Source organism: Bufo gargarizans, chromosome 6, assembly GCF_014858855.1.
Source record: "Bufo gargarizans isolate SCDJY-AF-19 chromosome 6, ASM1485885v1, whole genome shotgun sequence".
In the NCBI taxonomy this organism is placed as follows: Eukaryota; Metazoa; Chordata; class Amphibia; order Anura; family Bufonidae; genus Bufo; species Bufo gargarizans.
The window spans coordinates 193,282,922-193,307,395 of record NC_058085.1 but is presented as its reverse complement, the minus strand read 5'-3'; the positions used below and the strand labels follow the sequence as shown (position 1 = coordinate 193,307,395).

General features: G+C 42.6%; 1 protein-coding gene across 1 annotated transcript in view; it reads right to left on the bottom strand.

Annotated features, from left to right (window-relative positions):
• Positions 1 to 24,474, bottom strand: part of MAT1A (methionine adenosyltransferase 1A) — a 131,240-nt gene that overhangs the window by 25,977 nt on the left and 80,789 nt on the right. The window contains exons 3-5 of the mRNA XM_044298147.1: positions 11,402 to 11,524; positions 11,160 to 11,272; positions 6,315 to 6,458 (exon numbers count right to left, since the gene is read on the bottom strand). Coding sequence (XP_044154082.1) covers positions 6,315 to 6,458; positions 11,160 to 11,272; positions 11,402 to 11,524 — 380 coding nt within the window. The remainder of the gene's footprint in view (positions 1 to 6,314; positions 6,459 to 11,159; positions 11,273 to 11,401; positions 11,525 to 24,474) is intronic.

The following is a 24,474-nucleotide window of genomic DNA, read 5'->3' as shown; positions in this document are numbered from 1 at the left end:
GTGTAAGTGTGTACATAGATAGCTGTCAGTCACTGATAGCTGTGCACGGAGGAGGTGTTATCAGTGATTGATAGTATTCCCTGTGTAAGTGTGTACATAGATGGCTGTCAGTCACTGATAGCTGTGCATGGGGGAGGTGTTATCAGTGATTGATAGCATTCTGTGTGTAAGTGTGTACATAGATGGCTGTCAGTCACTGATAGCTGTGCATGGGGGAGGTGTTATCAGTGATTGATAGCATTCTGTGTGTATGTTTGTATACATAGCTATCAGTCACTGATAGCTGTGCACGGGGGAGGTGTTATCAGTGATTGATAGCATTCTCTGTGTAAGTGTGTATACATAGCTATCAGTCACTGATAGTTGTGCACGGGGGAGGTGTTATCAGTGATTGATAGCATTCTGTGTGTAAGTGTGTACATAGATAGCTGTCAGTCACTGATAGCTGTGCACGGGGGAGGTGTTATCATTGATTGATAGCATTCTGTGTGTAAGTGTGTATACATAGATGGCTGTCAGTCACTGATAGCTGTGCATGGGGGAGGTGTTATCAGTGATTGATAGTATTCTGTGTGTAAGTGTGTACATAGATAGCTGTCAGTCACTGATAGCTGTGCACGGGGGAGGTGTTATCATTGATTGATAGCATTCTCTGTGTACGTTTGTATACATAGATAGCTGTCAGTCACTGATAGCTGTGCACGGAGGAGGTGTTATCATTGATTGATAGTATTCCCTGTGTAAGTGTGTACATAGATAGCTGTCAGTCACTGATAGCTGTGCACGGAGGAGGTGTTATCATTGATTGATAGTATTCCCTGTGTAAGTGTGTATACATAGATAGCTGTGCACGGGGGAGGTGTTATCAGTGATTGATAGCATTCTGTGTGTACGTTTGTATACATAGATAGCTGTCAGTCACTGATAGCTGTGCACGGAGGAGGTGTTATCATTGATTGATAGTATTCCCTGTGTAAGTGTGTATACATAGATAGCTGTCAGTCACTGATAGCTGTGCACGGGGGAGGTGTTATCATTGATTGATAGTATTCCCTGTGTAAGTGTGTATACATAGATAGCTGTCAGTCACTGATAGCTGTACACGGGAGGTGTTATCAGTGATTGATAGCATTCTGTGTGTATGTTTGTATACATAGATGGCTGTCAGTCACTGATAGCTGTGCACGGGGGAGGTGTTATCATTGATTGATAGTATTCCCTGTGTAAGTGTGTATACATAGATAGCTGTCAGTCACTGATAGCTGTGCACGGAGGAGGTGTTATCATTGATTGATAGTATTCCCTGTGTAAGTGTGTACATAGATAGCTGTCAGTCACTGATAGCTGTGCACGGAGGAGGTGTTATCAGTGATTGATAGTATTCCCTGTGTAAGTGTGTACATAGATGGCTGTCAGTCACTGATAGCTGTGCATGGGGGAGGTGTTATCAGTGATTGATAGCATTCCCTGTGTAAGTGTGTATACATAGATGGCTGTCAGTCACTGATAGCTGTGCACGGGGGAGGTGTTATCATTGATTGATAGTATTCCCTGTGTAAGTGTGTACATAGATAGCTGTCAGTCATTGATAGCTGTGCACGGGGGAGGTGTTATCATTGATTGATAGTATTCCCTGTGTAAGTGTGTATACATAGATAGCTGTCAGTCACTGATAGCTGTGCACGGGGGAGGTGTTATCATTGATTGATAGTATTCCCTGTGTAAGTGTGTATACATAGATAGCTGTCAGTCACTGATAGCTGTGCACGGGGGAGGTGTTATCAGTGATTGATAGCATTCTGTGTGTATGTTTGTATACATAGATGGCTGTCAGTCACTGATAGCTGTGCACGGGGGAGGTGTTATCATTGATTGATAGCATTCCCTGTGTAAGTGTGTATACATAGATAGCTGTCTGTCACTGATAGCTGTGCACGGGGGAGGTGTTATCATTGATTGATAGTATTCCCTGTGTAAGTGTGTATACATAGATGGCTGTCAGTCACTGATAGCTGTGCACGGAGGAGGTGTTATCAGTGATTGATAGCATTCTGTGTGTATGTTTGTATACATAGATGGCTGTCAGTCACTGATAGCTGTGCACGGGGGAGGTGTTATCATTGATTGATAGCATTCCCTGTGTAAGTGTGTATACATAGATAGCTGTCTGTCACTGATAGCTGTGCACGGGGGAGGTGTTATCAGTGATTGATAGTATTCCCTGTGTAAGTGTGTATACATAGATGGCTGTCAGTCACTGATAGCTGTGCACGGGGGAGGTGTTATCATTGATTGATAGTATTCCCTGTGTAAGTGTGTACATACATAGCTGTCAGTCACTGATAGCTGTGCACGGGGGAGGTGTTATCATTGATTGATAGCATTTCCTGTGTAAGTGTGTATACAGACATAGCTGTCAGTCACTGATAGCTGTTAATGAGGCTTATAAAAAAAAGCTGTTAAATAAATGTATAAATTCATGAATCTCAATGGTGACAGGTCCTCTTTAATCATTATAGTTTTCAGTAGTGATGAGCTAAGTTTAGAAAAATTTGATTCAGCAGCTTCCCCAAAGTTTGACAAGAAATTTGATTTGTTGCAAATGTATTCCTCAAGAATCGCCATAAATCAGGTATTCCCAGGCCAATCTGCCTAAAAGTAATAGTGGCCTGTAATACTGAAGCACAGTAACTCTACAGCTAACAGAATGAATTAACTATGAATATTGGTGCACTGCATACTTATGTACACAGCAATAAATTAAACCTGCCTGTAATAATGACTGCACAGTAACTCTACAGCTAATGGCTCACTCCGTTCTCGGATCGACTTTGTGTTTACCTCTCGGGCAGTAAGGCGGTGTAGGCACTCTATGATCCCTTGCTTCTTCTCCGGTCACAGGGCCGTTCAGGTGGAATAGAGACGGACGGAGGCAAACTGATGCATTCTGAGCAGATCATTTTCCATTCAGAATGCATTGAGGGCAAAACTGATCCATTTTGGACCGCTTGTGAGAACCCTGAACGGATCTTACAAACGGAAAGCTAAAACGCCAGTGTGAAAGTAGCCTTAATGGTTTAGCTTACAGGAAAATGTCAGCAAGCATGATGGATCAGGGTTTTATAGGGTTCTGCCTATCTGTGACATCGCAGGGGGATGATTACCTGCAGATTGGCTGGCTGCACGGCATTATGGGTGATCTTATGTTCCCAGACTTGTCACCTCTACGCTTACTTTTACTTTCTAACACGTGCAGCCACCATTTTAGGAAAACTGATTCGTTATCAAGAAGCGAGAGGAAACTCAGATTCATTTAGAATCGAAGTTTTCCAAAATTTCAGACTGAAGTCCAGTTTGGATGGATGCTTCGCTTCTCTCAGCACTAGTTTTTAGACATGGATGCCTACAATTTTATCCCATCTTCCCAGCACTTACAAACAGACCCCACAAACTATAGTTAAAGTGTCCCTCTACTTTAAAACTTTTGATATGTCAAGTGGCAATTTGAGTACAACTTAGAGAATCCATTTCTTCAGTAGGTGATCATAACATTTTTTCTGACCTACGTTGCTTTTTGGAACAATATCTAGCTTAGTTATGCCTACCAGATGTCTTCCTTCAGCTCTGCAAATAGGTTTTATTTATGACATATGTACTCATAATTTTGTATTTTAAAAGAATGGTAGGATGAGTGGTTGGATACTGTATATGTGAACTTTTATCACCAATAGTTTGGACCAATCCGGAAAATATTTATTTAGAAAGATGATATACAGTCATGGCCAAAATTGTTTGCACCCCTGAAATCTTTCCAGAAAATGAAGAATTTTTCCCATAAAATTATTGCATTTACACATGTTTTGTTCTACACATGTTTGTTTCCTTTGTGTATATTGGAACAATGCCCCAAAAATGAGAAAAAAAGGCAAATTGGACATAATTTCACACAAAACTGTAGAATTGAATGCCGAAGTTCTTCACCAACATTGGACTTAACAAATTTCACCTATCCCTGAATGCTGTATAGGGATGGGAGTTCGTACAGCATTCAAACAAAGTTTTAACCCAATCGACTTTGGATCTATCATCCAAAGCACACTTCGCTCAGCACTAATCAGCAGATCTGTACCTATGAAACTGGCTGATCTGTTACATGTGCGCTTGGCAGCTGAAGGCATCTGTGTTGGTGTCATGTTCATATGGGCCCACATTGCTTAGAAAACTGATGTTTTAATATTTGGAAATATGCCTGGCAGAATGAGTCAGAGAAAATATAATCTTGCCTGGCCATGTTAATAAAAGTTGAGAGGGAACAGCAGTTGCAGAAAAAGTGGCGCCTCTAGGTGTAAAGGCAACACCCTTGTTGCCACTATAGGCTCATTTGCATATATTAAAGCATAATTTTTCTCAGTAACGTGGGCACATATGAACATGGGACTAACACAGGTGACTTCTGCTGCAAAGAGCACATACAACAGGTCAGCCAGTTTCATAGGTACAAATCTGCTGACAGATGCCCTTTATGTAAATAGGTCAAACACACAAGTTAGAAGGCTGACATGTCAGCCTGGATTTGTGGGAGGGTCGTCTATCCTCTCTTAAGCACCGACCCCCGTCTCCTCAGGGTGCTTCCAGATCACAGCCGCCGGGTCAAGAGCCGCCTCGCCTCTCACCTGGAGTCCTCAGTGGTCTGCTCGCCGCCCCTACGTCGCCTCCCACGTCTCCGGCAGGTCGGGTGAGTCTCCTTCCCTCATTCCCCGCTCCACCTAGTTGCCTCCAGCCGGCGCCATTCAGCATGCGTTCCAGCGTGGAGCGCACGCCGATGATCACTATGTTACGCTGCATCGGCAGTCCTGTGTTTCTGTTTGTGTTTTGCTTTTTCTACTCCTGTATGTGAAGGTCCCATGAGGCTTATGGTTAGGAATTATGCAACAATAACTTTTGGGTTGTCAGCATATTTTATTTTATTTATTTTTTATCCTAATTCACATACGATTGTATTAACCCCTGCATAACAGTTGTCATCATAACCACATGTCTTCAAATAGTCATCTTGGAAAAATCAGGGTCGCCCTGTTCTCTCCCAGCAGTCTGTTTCCAATTTTTGTACATTCCATCATCTCTTGCTAGCCATACCTTCCGTCACTGCGTACGCACTTTATTTGTACATCATGTGGGTGTTTCGATCACGGCCAAGCATATGGTGTTTCTGGGTGATTCATTTAACACACTTGGGGTATTAGTTCGCTGCTTGTTTTTTCTGCTGCCGGGAGCCAGGAGCGTGGGTAAGCCTGGAAGTGGGCATACCCTAGAGGGAACTGAGGGAAAGTGGGTGGGTGTGATCCGGAAGCGCCCTGAGGAGACGTGGGTTGGCGCTTAAGAGAGAACAGATGCCCCCCGCCCCCCCCCCACACACACACACACACACACACACACACACACACACAAATCCAGGCTGACATGTCAGCCTTCTAACTTGTTCCACAGTTCATATCTTGCTTAAGATAGAATGATTCATCGGAATCGGGAATGTTAATTTCTTTTATGTCGTGTGTGAAAATATCACAACATTTACACTTTTTATTGTTGCATTTATGTGTACCTCTTATATAAATTCCCTTTCTTAGGTTTATTTTCAGGGCATGAAGGTGCTAAGATGTTTTTTTTAGCGTCCGTGCTATTCTGTATGTGATAGTAGGAGCATGCGGTAAATCTTTTTCAGAATGGGATGCTTCTGAAGTACCAGCCAATGCTTAGTTAATATTTGTCGGATCATTTTATGTTTCAAATTATATTGAGTTATCATGCTCACACGAGAATTAGAAGAGGTCTCCTGTTGGGGTTTGGTTTGTTTTGGTTTCAGGGCTTCTTTTTGATTAACTTTAAGGGCTCTTTTAGTGGACTTACTTATGAGTTTCTTTTAGGATAACCCCTTTCTTCGAAACGATGTTTGATAATATCTACCTGTTTTCTCATAACTTGATCATATTAGCAATTTCTTCTCACTCTTTTTATCTGACTAAATAGGATAGTTCTCTTCCATTTTTGGCGATGACAGCTGGTATAATCGAGGTAGCTGTTAGCATTTACCCTTTTCAAGAAACTGCCTTTATGTCCTTTATATAAATGGGTGAAACACACAAATAATGACATACAGTATACAGTTCTTGATTATTTCAGTGGCATTGCACAAATGAAATGCTGAAGTCTACTTGGCCAGCAAGAATTTATGAAATAGGAATATCAATTCTTTAGAAAAGGAATCATTTTTTTATCCTCATTCCATACCCGATGGATAGAGGCCATGAGCCTACCTGTGTTTTGGAATCTGGTCTAAGCCAAGGAAAATGACCACTCCGTCTTAATTCTGCTAGCTTTGCATTTAGTTTGTGTGCAAGCACAATAGTCAATGGCATGCACTCTTCTGTCTCATTGGTGGCATAACCAAACATCAATCCCTGTAGAAGAAAGCAAAATTGAGTAAGTCAAATATTTATCAATATAAATGTTAGTCTATTCAGAACTGAGACATGGTAGGGCTTCAGGACTATATTCATTTATTCAATATTGTCACAGTGCAGTTCACTGTGACACTTTTTGCCGTGCAGGCTGGCTGCATGCGCTCTGAGTATTGGCTGCAGGCTGTTTCCCGTGTATACTGGTCGTTTGGGTGCTGTGTGCTTGCTGCGGTCTTATAGTCTATGAACTGTGAATTGTGTAGTCCCTGTGTCTTTTTTGTATCACAGTACAGTTCACTGTAATACTGTCTTGCGTTGTATGTTGGCTGCCAGCACTCTTGCGTACTGCCTGCGTGGCGTTACCCGTATATGCTGGTTGCTTAGGTGGTCCATGCTGGCTGTGGCCTTCTAGTGTTTTATGTATATGTGTACTCCATGTGTTTGCATCACAGTGCAGTTCACTGTGACACTGTGTTGCCATGTAGGCTGGCTGCCTGTGCTTGCGTACTGGCTGCGGTTGACTATTCCCATGTATGCTGGTTGTTTGTGTTGTGCGTGATGGCTGCTGTGTTCTGTGGCTATGTGAACTGTCTACTGTAACTTGTAAGCTGTGTTCACGTAGGGTTAACGTCTTCCTGGTCTGTGTGTTTGGATTCCAGGTGGTCAGGTTCTCTCATTACCCAGCTATCTAGTCCTGTGAGCTGTGTGCCTGTGAGGTGTCTGTCTCCAGGACTCCTGTGTGCAGGGTGTGTGCTCCTGACCTGAGTGTTTGTCATTCTACCCTGATCTGTGTGGTCCCCTGGTATTTAATCAATGTTACTATGGCTTAATTTGACTGGGAACGCAATGCCCCCCATTCCGCATGGGTTCCAGTGTATATACTTTGTTTCCAGGTCGCTGTATGTCAATTTCACCATATCTAAGTCTGTCTGGGAGTTGCTTCTATGTCTCTATGTTCAGCTCTGTCTGTGACCATCATGCATCTTGTTCAACATGGGGTCCAGGCGTCTGTCTTTGTCTGCATGTAATGGTCTCATCGGTGGCATGTTCGCCATGTGTTCTATTTCTGTTCTTGTACCTGTACCTGTTCTGCATGGGTTCCTGTCTATGTGACTCGTCTGTGTTCCGGTACTTGGTTTGTGTCTGAACTTTACTGGTTTGTTTGGTTTCCTGTTTGTTTGCCTATGTTCCTGCTTTGTTACATGCCTGTACACTGTTGTCATGCACCCCCGTCTGTTGCCTTTCAGGTTTCGGCCAGGTGCACTGGGATCATTCCAGGAGGTAGTGGTCTGGTTACTCTCCTGCGGCAAAGACCTCAGGATAGGTCAACAATATCAGATCAGTCAGGGTCAGACACCCAACACCACTGCCAATTAGCTGTATGAAGGGAAGGCACGTGCCGTCTTCCTCCTCTCCTCCTGCTCGCTGCTGCTATGTCTATGGAGAGCAGGAAGAGAGACAGGAGAGCATAGGTCATCAATATTAAAAGCCCTGGGAACACCTTTAAATGAGTTCAAGAAGGGGTGTCTTTCATGAAAGATAAAATATTGCAAGTTATGGGTACTATTCTTATAGGCATAATTGGAGTAAAGAATTAAATTTACTTTCCTCTAAATCCACAATGTAGGCCTATAGGCTATACTTTATGGACCTATGTTTGTTTATAACCTTATCAACTATGTAACTATCTCAGCATTCTGGAACTACAATTTTTTTTGTTTTTGCTACAATATTGGGTCTTATTTTTTTGCAGGATATGTTGTTTGTACAAGTACTATTTTGTGGTTTGCACACTAAATAGTAGACTTCCTTTGACTTTCAGAACTGCAGCAATTTGTCATGGTATAAATTCCATTAGCTGTTAAAATTGTTTTACAGGAATATGGACGCAGACAGACATAATAGCTTCTTTCAAATTAGAAGAAGAAACTGACATACTTTGAACCGCCTGCTCTACCTCATCCTAGAGATGCTGTATAAAATTAAGATTTGGGAACTGTTAAATCCAAGGAAGCAAGTAAAACCTCCTTGGCATGTTCCCTGAACCATGTATACAACCCATATGGCATAGTACAGTCGTCGCCAAAAGTTTTGAGAATGACACAAATATTTGTTTTCACAAAGTTTGCTGCTAAACTGCTTTTAGATCTTTGTTTCAGTTGTTTCTGTGATGCAGTGAAATATAATTACACGCACTTCATACGTTTCAAAGGTGTTTATCGACAATTACATGCATTTATGCAAAGAGTCAGTATTTGCAGTGTTGGCCCTTCTTTTTCAGGACCTCTGCAATTCGACTCGGCATGCTCTCAATCAACTTCTGGGCCAATTCCTGACTGATAGCAACCCATTCTTTCATAATCACTCCTTGGAGTTTGTCAGAATTAGTGGGTTTTTGTTTGTCCACCCGCCTCTTGAGGATTGACCACAAGTTCTCAATTGGATTGTCAATGTTTTGGTCCCCGAGCCACTTAGTTATCACTTTTGTCTTAAGGCACGGTGCTCCATCGTGTTGGAAAATGCATTGTTTTTCACCAAACTGTTTTTGGATTGTGGGAAGAAGTTGCTATTGGAGGGTGTTTTGGTACCATTCTTTATTCATGGCTGTGTTTTGGGGCAAAATTGTGAGTGAGCCCACTCCCTTGGATAAGAAGCAACCCCACACATGAATGGTCTCAGGATGCTTTACTGTTGGCATGACACAGGACTGATGGTAGCACTCACCTTTTCTTCTCCGGACAAGCCTTTTTCCTGATGCCCCAAACAATCGGAAACAGGCTTCATCGGAGAATATGACTTTGCCCCAGTCCTCAGCAGTCCATTCACCGTATTTTCTGCAGAAGATCAATCTGTCCCTGATGTTTTTTTTGGAGAGAAGTGGCTTCTTTGCTGCCCTTCTTGACACTAGGCCATCTTCCAAAAGTCTTCGCCTCACTGTGCGCGCAGATGCGCTCACACCTGCCTGCTGCCATTCCTGAGCAAGCTCTGCACTGGTGGCACTCCGATCCCGCAGCTGAATCCTCTTTAGGAGACGATCCTGGTGCTTGCTGAACTTTCTTGTGCGCCCTGAAGCCTTCTTAACAATAATTGAACCTCTTTATGATCCTATAAATTGTTGATTGAGGTGCAATCTTAGTAGCCACAATATCCTTGCCTGTGAAGCCATTTTTATGCAACGCAATGATGACTGCACGTGTTTCTTTGCAGGTCACCATAGTTAACAATGGAAGAACAATGATTTCAAGCATCACCCTCCTTTTAACAGGTCAAGTCTGCCATTTTAACCCAATCAGCCTGACATAATGATCTCCAGCCTTGTGCTCGTCAACAATCTCACCTGAGTTAACAAGGCGATTACTGAAATGATCTCAGCAGGTCCTTTAATAACAGCAATGAAATGCAGTGGAAAGGTTTTTTGGGATTAAGTTAATTTTCATGGCAAAGAAGGACTATGCAATTCATCTGATCACTCTTCATAACATTCTCGAGTATATGCAAATTGCTATTGTAAAAACTTAAACAGCAACTTTTCCAATTTTCTATATGTATGTCATTCTCAAAACTTTTGGCCACGACTGTACACTGTCCAACTAAAAGTGTCCTTCTGCCATAGGGTAAACGCATACCATAAAAGGATTAACTTGATCAGCCACAATGCTTAGGAAAGTCCTACTGTCTAAATGCCCATCTACAGGTACCAGAGGACCCAGGGTATGCTTCACACATTACAACACCTCTATCAATCTGAACTGCTGACATCTGACAGGAAAGTGTCCCACTGTGCCAACTAACCAACTTGACAATGTGTTAAACCTAATGGCATTGTCCTGGTGGCTCCCTGGTATTCACCCTTTAACTCCTGTACAGGGATCTGGACTTCACTGCAGGGAACCAACTGGGCCACTACCTCCTGGAGTAGTCCTGGTGTAGTTCACAGCTCATTCACGGGGGTCAGAGACACCAGTGTGAAGCACCAAGGACTCAGGCAAAAGGCATACTCTGAACACAGTCCAATGTTAGGGCAGGCTGAGAATGTGCACATTCCAGATAGAAATTCCAAGGGCGGGGCAGGCTGAGTATGTGCATAGTCCAGGTAGCAGTTCGAAGGTCAGGTCAAGTGGCAAGAATCAGAATCGGTAGACAGGCAAGGTATGGTACACTGGTAATCAGGCAAGGTACGGCACATGGGGAGTCAGACACTGCTGGTCACTATAGACTAGAAAACCTCAAAGCTCAGGCAAGGGGGTGGATCTACAGCCCAGGTAAATAGGGAGGCTGATTAGCACTGTAGTCATGAGCTACACAGGGAGCACAAGGGGAGGATCAACTATAGCAGTGATAAAAGGAAGTTCACTTAGCCATAGTCCCGATACACACAGGAAGAGTAGAACAACACCCACACCTGTCTGGGATACCAGGGCAGTGGCAGACACGGGCCACCAGCCCAACAAAAAGGTTCATTTGTTCATATTTCAACCTTCCCTCAGCAAGGTGCAACAGATATCTGGATTCTGGAAAGTTACCATGGGCCTATGCCCAGGGAGCCACCTGAGCCCTCCTCATTGCTGACACCTAGGTAAGTAATGATTGGACTCTTCCCATTTGACTCCTGAATTCAACTGTATGTGACAGTGTAAGAATGAGTCTCCAGTAAATGAAAGATCCTATCAGGCCAGATTTACCCCACTTGTTAAAACGTACCTGATCACCAGCTCCAACATCTTCCTCTTTACGATCTAAGTGAACACCTTGTGCAATATCAGGAGATTGTTGTTCCAGAGCTACAAGAACATTGCAGGTTTTATAGTCAAAACCTGCGTTAAAAATATACAATGAAGACCAAAGTTAATACATGAACTAGAAACAGTCTGCTAATAATTATGCTTTAGATATGGTTAAAAATACTAAAATAAGCTAAATAAACTTTAAGAAAACCAACCAACCTTTTTCGGAATCATCATATCCAATGTACCTAATGGTGTCGCGAACAACATTCTGATAATCCACAACTGCTCTAGATGTTATTTCCCCACAAAGCAGAACCATGCCAGTTTTGCAGACTGTTTCTGAAAGATAAAACCTTAATTTAGTGGTATTCCTTTCATTGTCTATTGCATCTGTGTCTTGGGAACAACATAACTAATCAACCAGCATTATTCATACATTGAAGACTATAGGAGACATTGTTTTAATGGTCTGACACCATCCAGTGGGTATTTTAGAAGCCAATAGTATTTCCTGCTGAAGACTATAGGAGACATTGCTTCGCTGGTCTGACACCATCCAGTGGGTATTTTAGAAGTCAGTAGTCTTTCCTGCTCAAGACTATAGGAGACATTGCTTTGATGGTCTGACTCCATCCAGTTGGTATTTTAGAAGCCAATGGTCTTTCGTGCTCATCAAGACTATAGGAGACATTGTTTCGATGGCCTGACACCATCCAGTGGGTATTTTAGAAGCCAAATAGTCTTTCCTGCTGAAGACAATATGATACATTGCTTTGATGGTCTGACTCCATCCAGTTGTTGTTTTTTAAGTCAATGGTCTTTCCTGCTCATCAAGACTATAGGAGACATTGCTTTGATGGTCTGACACCATCCAGTTGGTATTTTGGAAGCCAATAGTCTTTCTTGCTCAAGACTATAGGAGTCATTGCTTTGATGGTATGAAACTATCCAGTTGGTATTTTAGAAGCCAATGGACTTTCCTGCTGCATAAGTAGATACATCATAGCTAGATAAATGATCTATGATGGCAATAATATTTTGTTATATATGGCCAACATACCTTACTCTACAATACTTCACAAATCAAAGGGTGTATGTACATACAAAATGGGCATTACACAATAACACGCTATAAAAAAATAGGGGTGTCACAAAAGGTAAAAGTGCTTGCTTTGTGCAATGGTCCAGCCATCTATTATTGAAAAAAAACATAGTGCACATAGATCTGCATGAGCCAGTCACCAGCTACTATCTGTGTATGCACAGATATTAAATGTATGTGAAAGCAAGGAAAGTGGGAGATACTGTTGGATGAAGGGATCAGGCAAGAAAATGACAAAACCTTTTTGAGATTGCAGCTGCCACAGTGATTTGCTGATCTCTAGAACATGCTCTTGGCTCCCTCTGCAAAATAGCTGATTTGATGAGAGATGCCACAGCCAGCCAGGCATTTCTCATGTAAAGGCTGGTGCAGGGAAAATGTAGCATTGCACAATGGCCATGTAGATGAATATCCATTCAAGTAATACAAGACTGTCATGAGTCCACCAGAATGGGAGCATTTCTTACAGAGCTGTTCTCTGTTCTAGCTCATTTAACAGGGTTCCGAGTATGAGTTGCCTCAAGCCCTGGAGGAACCAAGTGAATGATGGGAGTGGTAGTGGCTCTAGCTGCAACAGTTATTCACAGTGGTGACAGGAGGCCGAACCCTTTGTTACCTCAGGGCTATGCGGGTTGCAATATATCAGAACATTATATAACAAGAAACAATTTGCAATTACTTTATTCTGGAGTACTGCAGAGACCAAATTATTTGATGTACCCATACCTTATTAGGGGCATGAAATAACCCCTTTAAAGTGAGGTTAGGCATAAATGGTGTAAAAGGTAGCAGGTTCTAAGGAGGATCTATGTGATAAGGGGGGTCAGTTTTTAGGCAGAATTGGAAATATCTCATCTTTGTTATTGTTAGAATATCTTTGTAAGTCGTTGGAATATTTGTGTTTCTCATAGCAACAGATAGGGTTATGGAGGAATGGAAAAGCAGTATTCAAAGGTGTGCTCAGAAAAATACTCTGTTCAATTTTGCATTTTGGAGTAGAAAAGTGGGCAGGTTTCAGTGTAAATCACTTTTATACAGCATTTAATTTTTTTTTCACAATGTCACTCTAGTGGGGGGTGTCACAGAAAAACTGGAGTAAAATTTTATAAAACTGCTAGGTTTAAAGAGTACCTGTCACCACTCCTGACATGCTTGTTTTAATAGTTACTTGCATTCCCCATGTAATGTTATAGATCTATGTTATGTCATTCATTTATTAATTCATCTAGACATTATGAATGAATCGTTAGCAGTCTGCAGTAAGGGTATAGCTGGTAGTGTTGATCACAAATATTCAAATTATGACTTTTTATCGCGAATATCGGCACTTTGAGAATTTTAAATAGTACACATGATCCCTCCCTGCTTCTTCCCCGAGAAATGAGGCAGGTCCGAAATGAAGTCCATGGACAGATGTGTCCAAGGACGGGAAGGAATGGGTAACGGGAGGAGAGGACCCGATGGCCGTGAATGAGGGACCTTGGGACAAGCGCAGGTCTCGCAGGTTGCCACAAAACCCTCAACCGTCTTACGAAGAGCCGGCCACCAGAATCTCCGAGCAATGAGATCCACTGTGGCTCTGCTCCCCGGGTGCCCAGCAAGGACAGTATCGTGATGCTCCTTAAAAACCTTGTGTCGTAAAGCGTGAGGCACAAACAACCTCCCAGGAGGACAAAGATCAGGAGCCTCTGCCAGGGCTGCCTGAAACTCTGCCTCCAAATCAGGGTAAAGAGCAGAGACGACCACCCCTTCAGCCAAAATGGGACCCGGGTCTTCAAAGTTTCCCCCTCCCGGAAAACAACATGACAGGGCATTGGGCTTCACATTTTTAACCCATTTGGCAGGAGAGGGACCCTGAGACAAGACCGCACCCACACCCACCTCAGAAGCGTCCACCTCAAAAATGAAAGGTAGAGAGACATCAGGTTGTACCAAGATGGGAGCAGAAGCAAAACTCTCTTTGATACTAGAAAAAGCCTTACACGCATCTATCGACCAGGAGGAAAAATCCACCCCCTTTCTAGTCATATCAGTGAGTGGCTTAACAACAGAGGAATAATTCAAAATGAATTTCCTGTAATAATTGGCAAAACCCAAAAAGCGCATCAGCGCCTTCTGAGAGCCTGAGAAGGTCCCAATCAAGCACTGCGTGGACCTTCTCAGGATCCATGCGAAAACCAGAAGCGGAGAGAAGAAAACCCATAAATTGAATTTCTGGATTTTTCCAGTTTAGCGTACAATTTATTCTCCAGCAAAATGAGCAAGACCTGACGTAGGTGGTCCCTATGAGTTTTGAAATCAGGAGAAAAAATTAAAATGTCATCTAGATACACTAGTACAAATTTCCCCATTACATGATAAAAAAATGCTGTTCACCAAATGTTGGAAGACGGCTGGAGCATTCATCAAACCAAAGGGCATAACCAAATTCTCAAAATGGCCCTCAGGAGTATTGAAGGCCGTCTTCCATTCATCCTCTTCCCTGACCCTGACCAGGTTGTATGCCCCTCTCAAATCTAACTTAGAAAAAACTTTTGCCCCAACAATCTTGTTAAACAGGTCCGGGATCAGAGGAAGTGGATAAGGGTCACGAATTGTGACAGTGTTCAGCTCCCTGAAATCCAGACATGGTATTAAAGAGCCATCTTTTTTCTTAACAAAAATAAAAACAGCGGCAACAGGTGACTTCGAGGGTCGGATGTGTCCCTTTCTCAGGCTCTCAAAGATATACGTACGCATAGCGACCCTTTAAGGTTGGGAGAGATTGTATAAACAAGATTTAGGCAGCTTGGCGCCTGGGATGAGATTAATAGGGCAATCGTACTCCCGATAAGGGGGCAGCTCCTGGATACCACTCTCTTAAAACACATCCGAAAATTCAGAGAGAAAAGATGGTAGAGTCTTGGTAGAAACCTCTGAAAGAGACGCCGAGAGGCAATTCTCTCTGCAAAAGTCACTCCAATCATTTACTTGCCTTGCTTGCCAATCAATGGTGGGATTGTGTTTAGTGAGCCAGGGTAGCCCCAACACTAGAGGCGTAGGTAATCCGCTTAGGACGAAACATGAGACATCTTCAACATGAGCATCACCCACAGTCAAACGGATATTGTAAACTATGCCCTTTAACGATTTTTGAGAAAGTGGAGCGGAATTGATAGCAAAAACAGGTATATCTTTTGCCAAAGTGCATACCTGGAAACCATGTGTTATAGCAAATTGATTATCCATGAGATTGACAGCTGCTCCACTATCTACAAAAATCTCACAAAAAAAGTCTTGCTCTCTAGCGCCACCCTGGCAGGTAGGACAAAACGGGAACTGCAAGCAAACAGAAAAGCTTCAATTTCCGCATCAACCTTGCCAATAGTAACAGATGGAAAGTTTTTAGAGGATATTTTTCTTTTAGTTTCTTTATTACCCTCAAAATTCTCCCTGAAACTTCTAGAGGGGCAAACATTTTGCCAAATGATATATACCTCCACAACAGAAAAAAAACCTGCCCTGAGAGCTGAATATTCTACTATCAGAGGCACGCAACCCATCTGCATGGTTTCCTGCTCAGAAGGGATTGAGAGAGACTGAGACCCCTGCGCACTGAATGAGACCGCCCCACTGTCCTTGGACTGAATATGACAGGAAGGAGTGATCTCTCCTCTCTCTCTAAGACGCCTGTCAATACAAACAGCCTGAGACATAGCAGACTGCAAGGAGGCAGGTCTCTCATGAAAGGCAAATGCATCTTTCAATCCCTCCGAAAGGCCATAGCAAAATTGACTTCGGAGTGCAGCATCATTCCAAACAGTATGAGCTGCCCATCTCCGAAATTCTGAACAGTATATCTCAGTGGACTGGTTACCCTGGCATAAAAGACGCAGTTTAGATTCAGCCAGAGCAATACGATCCGGGTCATCATATATCTGACCCAGGGCTGTAAAAAGTGAATCCACCGATCGGAGGGGCCGTGCTCTCACCGGCAGCGAAAAGGCCGAAGACTGAGCGTTATCCCCGAGGAGCGAGATGATGATCCCCACCCTCTGCTCCTCATCACCAGAGGAATGGGGAAGTAGGCGAAAATGGAGTTTGCAAGCCTCTCTAAAACAAACAAAATTCTCACTACCCCTGGAGAACGTATCCGGAAGCGAGATCTTAGGCTCAGAACAAACTCCATGAATGCAAGCTGAACCGGTCACCTGAAACTGAGACAAAGTTTTACAGAGATCTGCTACCTAAGACCCTGCATGCGTTCAGTCAAGAGTGAAACCGTATCCATGCTTAAGACGGTTTTGGCGGTTTATAATGTCATGGATGGAGTTGCAGAAAACTAGAAGATACAAATAAAGATCCGACTGACTTGATCCCAAACTAAGGAACATAAGGGTGAGCCCTATAAAAGCCCTAGAGCTCTCCCTGACTGCTCAGCCCATGCAAAGATCTTTATGATAGATAATTGCATGCCCTCGTACCTAGACTGTGTGACACCTGACAACCCTATAATAGTGAGGGGACGCGACCACCGGCTCCCTACACTTTAGTCAGGGTCACCTAGGCTCAAGCCAACAGGAAAACACAAATAAAAGAACAGACTTAACTGAGGAACCAGCAGTTGCAGCATCTAGCAGTGAGCACAATCCAGGAAGTTGTATAAACCACAATCAGTGCAACTAGATGACAGCTGAGAGAGGGAAACGAGATGACAAAATGAAACCAAAACAAAAGAACCTCAAGCAAGATGTACTGAAGAACGTCTGTCAGAGCTTCTCAGAGATCTGGCGGCGACACTCTGTTGCTCCCTTGGGACATGCAGTGACTAGAGGGCAAACCTTTCTCCCTTGTTTGGTGTTGGAGCTCTGCTCTTTTCCTGGGTGAACTTGGATAGTCCTTAAAGGCCACCTTGTTGGACATAAATCGTCTTCCTTTTGTGTGCTCCTCTTGCCCTACTTCACTTGTTGTATGTTAGGTGTGAGTTTATGTTTAGGGTGTGTTGTACGTCTTGATTGTTGTTATATGTCTGGGCTGTTGTTGGTGCTTGTCCCTGCATTTATGTAAGACGTTTTCCCCGTGTGTTGTGTTCTCCGGAAGGGGGTTGGTTACCCGGAGTGGTGAACCACTAGCCTGTATGCAGCGCTGCTTTGGGGCTGCCATGCACCTTGCGGCATGGGGGTCCTGGCGGAGTCTGGTGTGCTGGATACCTGTGTGAGTTGGTATGGCGTTCTGTTTGGTGTTAGGGCTCCTGTACGTATGCACGGGTTCCAGTTGTGAAGACTTCGGCAGGTAAGCGTGTTGTCTTGTGTTCTTACCTGCCGATCCTCTTGCTGTGTATGGTCTCTCCTTTTCCCTGCTTTTAAGTCTTTGGAGACTCTTGTTCTTCCGTGTCTGGGATGAACATCACGTCTCCCCTCCCCTGCTCCTATCTGAGGGATTATCAGGGCGACTCAGGGTCCCAGGTTTCCAGGGTATGAGCCTTCCTACTAATGGGGTCTGCTCATACAGTGAGGAGTTAGGGAAAGGATTAGGGTTGCTATAGGAGTTGACCTGCTTCCCTTTTCCTGGCTTCTTGGCCTAGCAGCTATCTTTTATCCTTTTACATTGTACAGTGGGGGGTTTCCCCCACTGTGACAAATGGGTCTTTGCAATGCAAAAACATTTTAATTTTTTTTTTGAAAAAGGGGTTTCTGCAAAAGTAGTAAAATGTAAAGAAAACTATTTGTGTTATCGCTGTAATCGCACTGACCCAGGAAATAATGTTATTTATGCCAAAAAATGAACACCACAAAACTTACAATGTAACAACTCATCTCCCCCAAAGAATGAGTTAATAAAAGTTAATCAGTAAGTTATGTGTTCCCCAAAATAGTGCCATTAAAAACTACAACTTACCCTGCAAAAAAAAAAAACAAGCCCTCATATGGCTACATCGACAGAATTTTTTAAAAAAATATATAGTTATTAGAATGCAAAAAAAAATAAAAAATTGATATGTCACTAAGGCTCAAAATGCATATGGGGGAAGGGGTTAAAAGTTTCCATGTAAGTTGTATTTCATTAATTTAATTATCTGCTCCTTTTGAGCTTTGAAGTCACGGAGGTGGGCCCACTGAATGACAGCTATATCTGTATACACAGTCATCTAGGGAAGGCTGACAATCACTGATAGGACCTCCTCCTTGACTTCAATGCACAGAATGAGCAGAAATTGTAATTACTGACCTACTGAAAAGTTTTACTGAATCTTTTCCTATAAAACAATATATTAATTGAGGCCTCAATGAATACATCAATAGTGGGGAAATTATTGGAAACCATACTTAAGGAGAGGATTGTGGAATATCTAAAATCCCATGGATTGAAAGATGAAAAACAGCATGGGTTTACTTCAGGGAGATCATGTAAAACTAATCTTATTGATTTTTTTGATTGGGTGACTAAAATAATAGATGGCGGAGGTGCAGTAGACATCACTTATCTAGACTTTAGTAAGGCTTTTGATACTGTCCCACATAGAAGGCTTATCAATAAATTAGAGTCTTTGGGCTTGGACTCCCATATTGTTGAATAGATTAGGCAGTGGCTGAGGGACAGACAACAGAGGGTTGTAGTCAATGGAGTATATTCAGACCATGGTCTTGTTACCAGTTGGGTACCTCAGGGATCTGTTCTGGGACCCATATTGTTTAATATCTTTATCAGCGAAATTGCAGAAGGCCTCGATGGTAAGGTGTGTCTTTTTGCTGATGACACAAAGATTTGTAACAGGGTTGATGTTCCTGGAGGGATACACCAAATGGAAAAGGATTTTGGAAAACTAGAGGAATGGTCAAAAATCTGGCAACTAAAATGTTATGTTGATAAGTGCAAGATAATGCACCTGGGGCTTAAAAACCTAAGACCAGAATATACAATCAGTGATGCAGTCCTAATCTCAGTATCTGAGGAAAGGGATTTAGGGGTCATTATTTCAGAAGACTTAAAGGTAGGCAGACAATGTCATAGAGCAGCAGGAAATGCTAGCAGAATGCTTGGGTGTATAGGGAGAGGCATTACCAGTAGAAAGAGAGAGGTGCTTATGCCGCTCTACAGAGCACTAGTGAGACCTCATTTGGAGTATTGTGCTCAGAACTGGAGACCATATCTCCAGAAGGATATTGATACTATGGAGAGAGTTTAGAGAAGAGCTACTAAGCTGGTACATGGATTGCAGGATAAAACTTACCAGGAAAGATTAAAGGACCTTAACATGTATAGCTTGGAAGAAAGATAAGACAGAGGGGATATGATAGAAACTTTTAAATACATAAAGGTAATAGTAACATAGTACATAAGGCCGAAAAAAGACATTTGTCCATCCAGTTCGGCCTGTTATCCCGCAAGTTGATCCAGAGGAAGGCAAAAAAAACAAAAAAAAAACCCTGTGAGGTAGAAGCCAATTTTCTCCACTTTAGGGGACTATAAACTTCCTTCCCGACTCCAATCAGGCCATCAGAATAACTCCCTGGATCAACGACCCCTCTCTAGTAGCTATAGCCTGTAATATTATTAAGCTCCAGAAATACGTCCAGGGCCCTCTTGAATTCCTTTATTGTACTCACCATCACCACCTCCTCAGGCAGAGAGTTCCATATTCTCACTGCTCTTACCGTAAAGAATCCTTTTCTATGTTTGTGTACAAACCTTCTTTCCTCCAGACGCAGAGGATGTCCCCTCGTCACAGTCACAGTCCTGAGGATAAATAGCTGATGGGATAGATCTCTGTACTGACCCCTGATATATTTATACATATTAATTAGATCTCCCCTCAGTCGTCTTTTTTTCTAAAGTGAATAACCCTAATTTTGATAATCTTTCAGGGTACTGTATTTGCCCCATTCCAGTTATTACTTTAGATGCCCTCCTCTGGACCTTCTCCAGCTCTGCTATGTCTGCCTTGTTTACTGGAGCCCAGAACTGTACACAGTACTCCATGTGTGGTCTGACCAGCGATTTGTAAAGTGGTAGGACTATGTTCTTATCACGAGAATCTATGCCCCTTCTGATGCAACCCATTATCTTGTTGGCCCTGGCAGCAGCTGCCTGACACTGGTTTTTGCAGCTTAGTTTGCTGTTTATTAAAATTCCTAGATCCTTTTCCATGTCAGTGTTACCGAGTGTTTTACCATTTAGTATGTACGGGTGACTTGCATTTTTCCTTCCCATGTGCATAACTTTACATTTATCAGTGTTAAACCCCATCTGCCACTTATCTGCCCAAGCCTCCAATCTATCCAGATCCCTCTGTAGTAGTATACTGTCCTCATCAGTGTAAATTACTTTACACAGTTTAGTGTCACCTGCGAAAATTGATACTTTACTATGCAAGCCTTCTACAAGATCATTAATAAATATATTGAAGAGAATAGGGCCCAATACTGACCCCTGAGGTACCCCACTAGTGACAGTGACCCAATCTGAGTGTGTACCGTTAATAACCACCCTCTGTTTTCTGATCACTGAGCCAGTTACTTACCCACATACAGATGTTTTCTCCCAGTCCGAGCATTCTCATTTTATATACTAACCTTTTATGTGGTACAGTGTCAAATGCTTTGGAGAAGTCCAGATATACGACATCCATTGATTCGCCGCTGTCAAGTCTAGAACTTACCTCCTCATAGAAACTGATTAAATTAGTCTGACATGACCGATCCCTCACGAAGCCATGCTGATATGGCGTTATTTGCTTATTTCTGTTGAGATGCTCTAATATAGCATCTCTCAGAAAACCTTCAAACAGTTTACCCACAACAGATGTTAAACTTACCGGCCTATAGTTTCCAGGGTCTGTTTTTGGCCCCTTTTTGAATATTGGCACCACATATGCCATGCGCCAATCCTGTGGGACATTCCCTGTCAGTATAGAGTCTGCAAATATCAGAAATAAGGGTCTGGCTATGACATTACTTAATTCCTTTAGGATACGGGGGTGTATGTCATCCGGTCCTGGCGATTTGTCTATTTTAATCTTTTTAAGTCGCTGATGTACTTCTTCCTGGGTCAGACAGGACACTTTTAATGGGGAATTTATTTTTGCATTCTGCATGTCATCTGACAATTTATTTTCCTCAGTGAATACATTGGAGAAAAAAATATTTAACAGCTTTGCTTTCTCCTCATCGCTCTCTGCGACTTCCCCCTCATTATTCTTTAAAGGGCCGACACCTTCAGATTTATACTTTTTAACATTTATATAATTGAAGAACATTTTAGGGTTAGTTTTACTCTCTTTGGCAATTAATCTCTCGGTCTCTAGTTTGGCTACTTTTATTTGTTTTTTACATGTTCTATTTTTTTCCTTATAGTTTTTCAGTGCTTCCGTGCTCCCCTCCTGTTTCAGTGAATGATATGCTTTCTTTTTGTCATTTATTGCTTTTGTTACAGTTCTATTTATCCACATTGGTTTCTTTTTGTTCCTTAACCTTTTATTACCATACGGTATGTACCTCTCACAATGAGATTTTAGGATGTTTTTAAAGATATCCCATTTTGTGGCTGTATTTTTATTTTTGAGGACTTTATCCCAGTTAGTTAGGCCTATGGCCTCTCTTAGTTGGCTAAATTTAGCTTTTTTGAAGTTTGGTATTTTTGTTCCTCCCTGTAGAAACGCTCTTTTGAATGATAATTGGAAGGTTATTACTTTGTGGTCACTATTTCTCAGGTGTCCCCCAACCTGCACGTCTGTTGTTCTGTCCGGCCTATTGGTTAATACTAAGTCCAGTATGGCCGTCCCTCTAGTCGGGTCCTGAACCAGTTGGGAGAGGTAATTGTCTTTGGTTATTGCCAAGAACCTGTTTCCTTTATGAGATATACAAGTTTCAGTTTCCCAGTCTATATCTGGGTAGTTGAAGTCCCCCATAATAACCACCTCATTATGATTTGCTGCCTCGTCTATCTCGTTTAGTAATAGATTTTCTGTGGACTCTGGTATATTAGGTAGTTTATAGTAAACTTCTATTAGTAATTTATTGTTCTTTTTAGCTCCATGTATCTCTACCCACACTGACTCCACATGTTCATGTCCCTCACTTATATCTTCGCGGAGTGTGGGCTTTAGACCAGACTTTACATAAAGGCAGACCCCTCCCCCTCTCCGGTTTTGACGATCCTTTCTAAACAGACTGTAACCTTGTACATTAACCGCCCAGTCATAGCTGTCATCCAGCCATGTCTCAGTTATGTCATAGTTCTCATCACACATCAGTAATTCCAGCTCACCAGTTTTATTAGTCAGACTTCTGGCATTAGTATACATACATTTGAGAGGTTTATGTATATTTTTTACCCTACATCTTTCCTTCTGAACTGTTCTAGTCCCTCCTTCCATTCCTCCCCCAGTCCCATTACCTTGCCCCCGGTCTCTATCTGCGCTATCTTCCCGTCCTATAACGTAATTACCCTCCCCCCCAGTCCCTAGTTTAAACACTCCTCCAACCTTCTAGCCATCTTTCTCCCCAGCACAGCTGCCCCTTCCCCATTGAGGTGCAGCCCGTCCCTACGATAGAGCCTGTAGCCGATAGAAAAATCGGCCCAGTTCTCCAGGATCCCAAACCCCTCCTTCCTACACCAGTTCTTGAGCCACTTGTTAATCTCCATAATCTCCCGTTGCCTTTCTTGTGTGGCTCGTGGTACAGGCAGTATTTCGTAAAATACTACCTTTGTGGTCCTTGCCCTCAGCTTTTGACCTAAATCCCTGAAATCATTTTTAAGGACTCTCCACCTACCTCTAACTTTGTCATATTGTAATCAACAAGGTAAAAGAGGAGAGAATATTTAAAAGAAGAAAAACTGCTACAAGAGGACATCATTTTAAATTAGAGGGGCAAAGGTTTAAAAGTAATATCAGGAAGTATTACTTTACTGAGAGAGTAGTGGATGCATGGAATAGCCTTCCTGCAGAAGTGGTAGCTGCAAATACAGTGAAGGAATTTAAGCATGCATGGGATAGGCATAGTTTAAGCATGCATAGGATAGGCATAAGGCCATCCTTCATATAAGATAGGGCCAGGGGCTATTCATAGTATTCAGTATATTGCGCAGACTAGATGGGCCAAATGGTTATTATCTGCCGACACATTCTATGTAATCTGCTCAGCTTCTCCTGCTCTATAACATGCTGACTGCAGTTCAGGACGTGATCCATCTGTGTACTATATACCTACTTACGATTTTTAACTGCTAAATGTTTACTTTTAGCAGGTTAATAACAAAACAATGGGGAAGATTTACTAATCCTGTCTAATGTTTAGCCCCTTAAGAGAGATGACATTTATCACAGTGGCTCACTGTCAACGTGCTCACGTACTCTCGCTGAGCCTGTCGGGCATCCGTGTGCATGCTTGAGAACGGGTTTTTAAAGGGATGCGCAGTCGCGCGTATGCACTTCTTATGCACTTCGTCGACCAGTGATGGGAATAGCACCTGGCCACAAATTCAAAGTAGATTAGGGGGCCGGCACTGGTCTAATTGGCCAATGACCGGCCAAGGCCTTGTACACAGGTGTAGTGCAGTTTCATGACCTATGGGGAGTGGACACTAGGCTCCCTGGGATTTGTTAGCAGGCACATAAAAGGTGGTTTCCCCAGTCGGTCACTGCCCACTGTTATCCTTCCCTTTCCAGATACAGGTCATAACTACTTGTGCTAGTGACTTCATGTTACCTGGACTCCGTCCTTTCCAGTGGGACCCAGGATCCGAAATCCCCCGTGACGCATCCTTTTGTATGGCAAGTGTGCACAATGATTTAAAGCACGGATTGGGACTACACCTGGCTTCCCCTCGTTTTCGTATTCCTGTTATTTGTTACCAGTGAAGTTTGCATGTACTTTGCTTATATTCTTTTGAATAAACCCCTTGCTTCAGCAACACTGGTCTGTTTTGTTGGTGCCTTGCATTACACCTATATGCCGTCTTAATTAAATTGAACAATCCCCAAAAAATAAAACTACAACTATGTGGAGAAATATATGAATGTAAATGGATGATTAAGGGCCAGGCCTGATACTCAATTTCATGTTAACTCACAGGTAAATTGCTGCCCTAGCCTGTGTTTTTGTGTACTGATCACCTATATGCTGGTTTAATAAAATTGAATAATCCCTTCCTCCACAAAATAAAATTGGAACTGAACTGTGTGTGTGGAGATAGTAAATGGATTTAG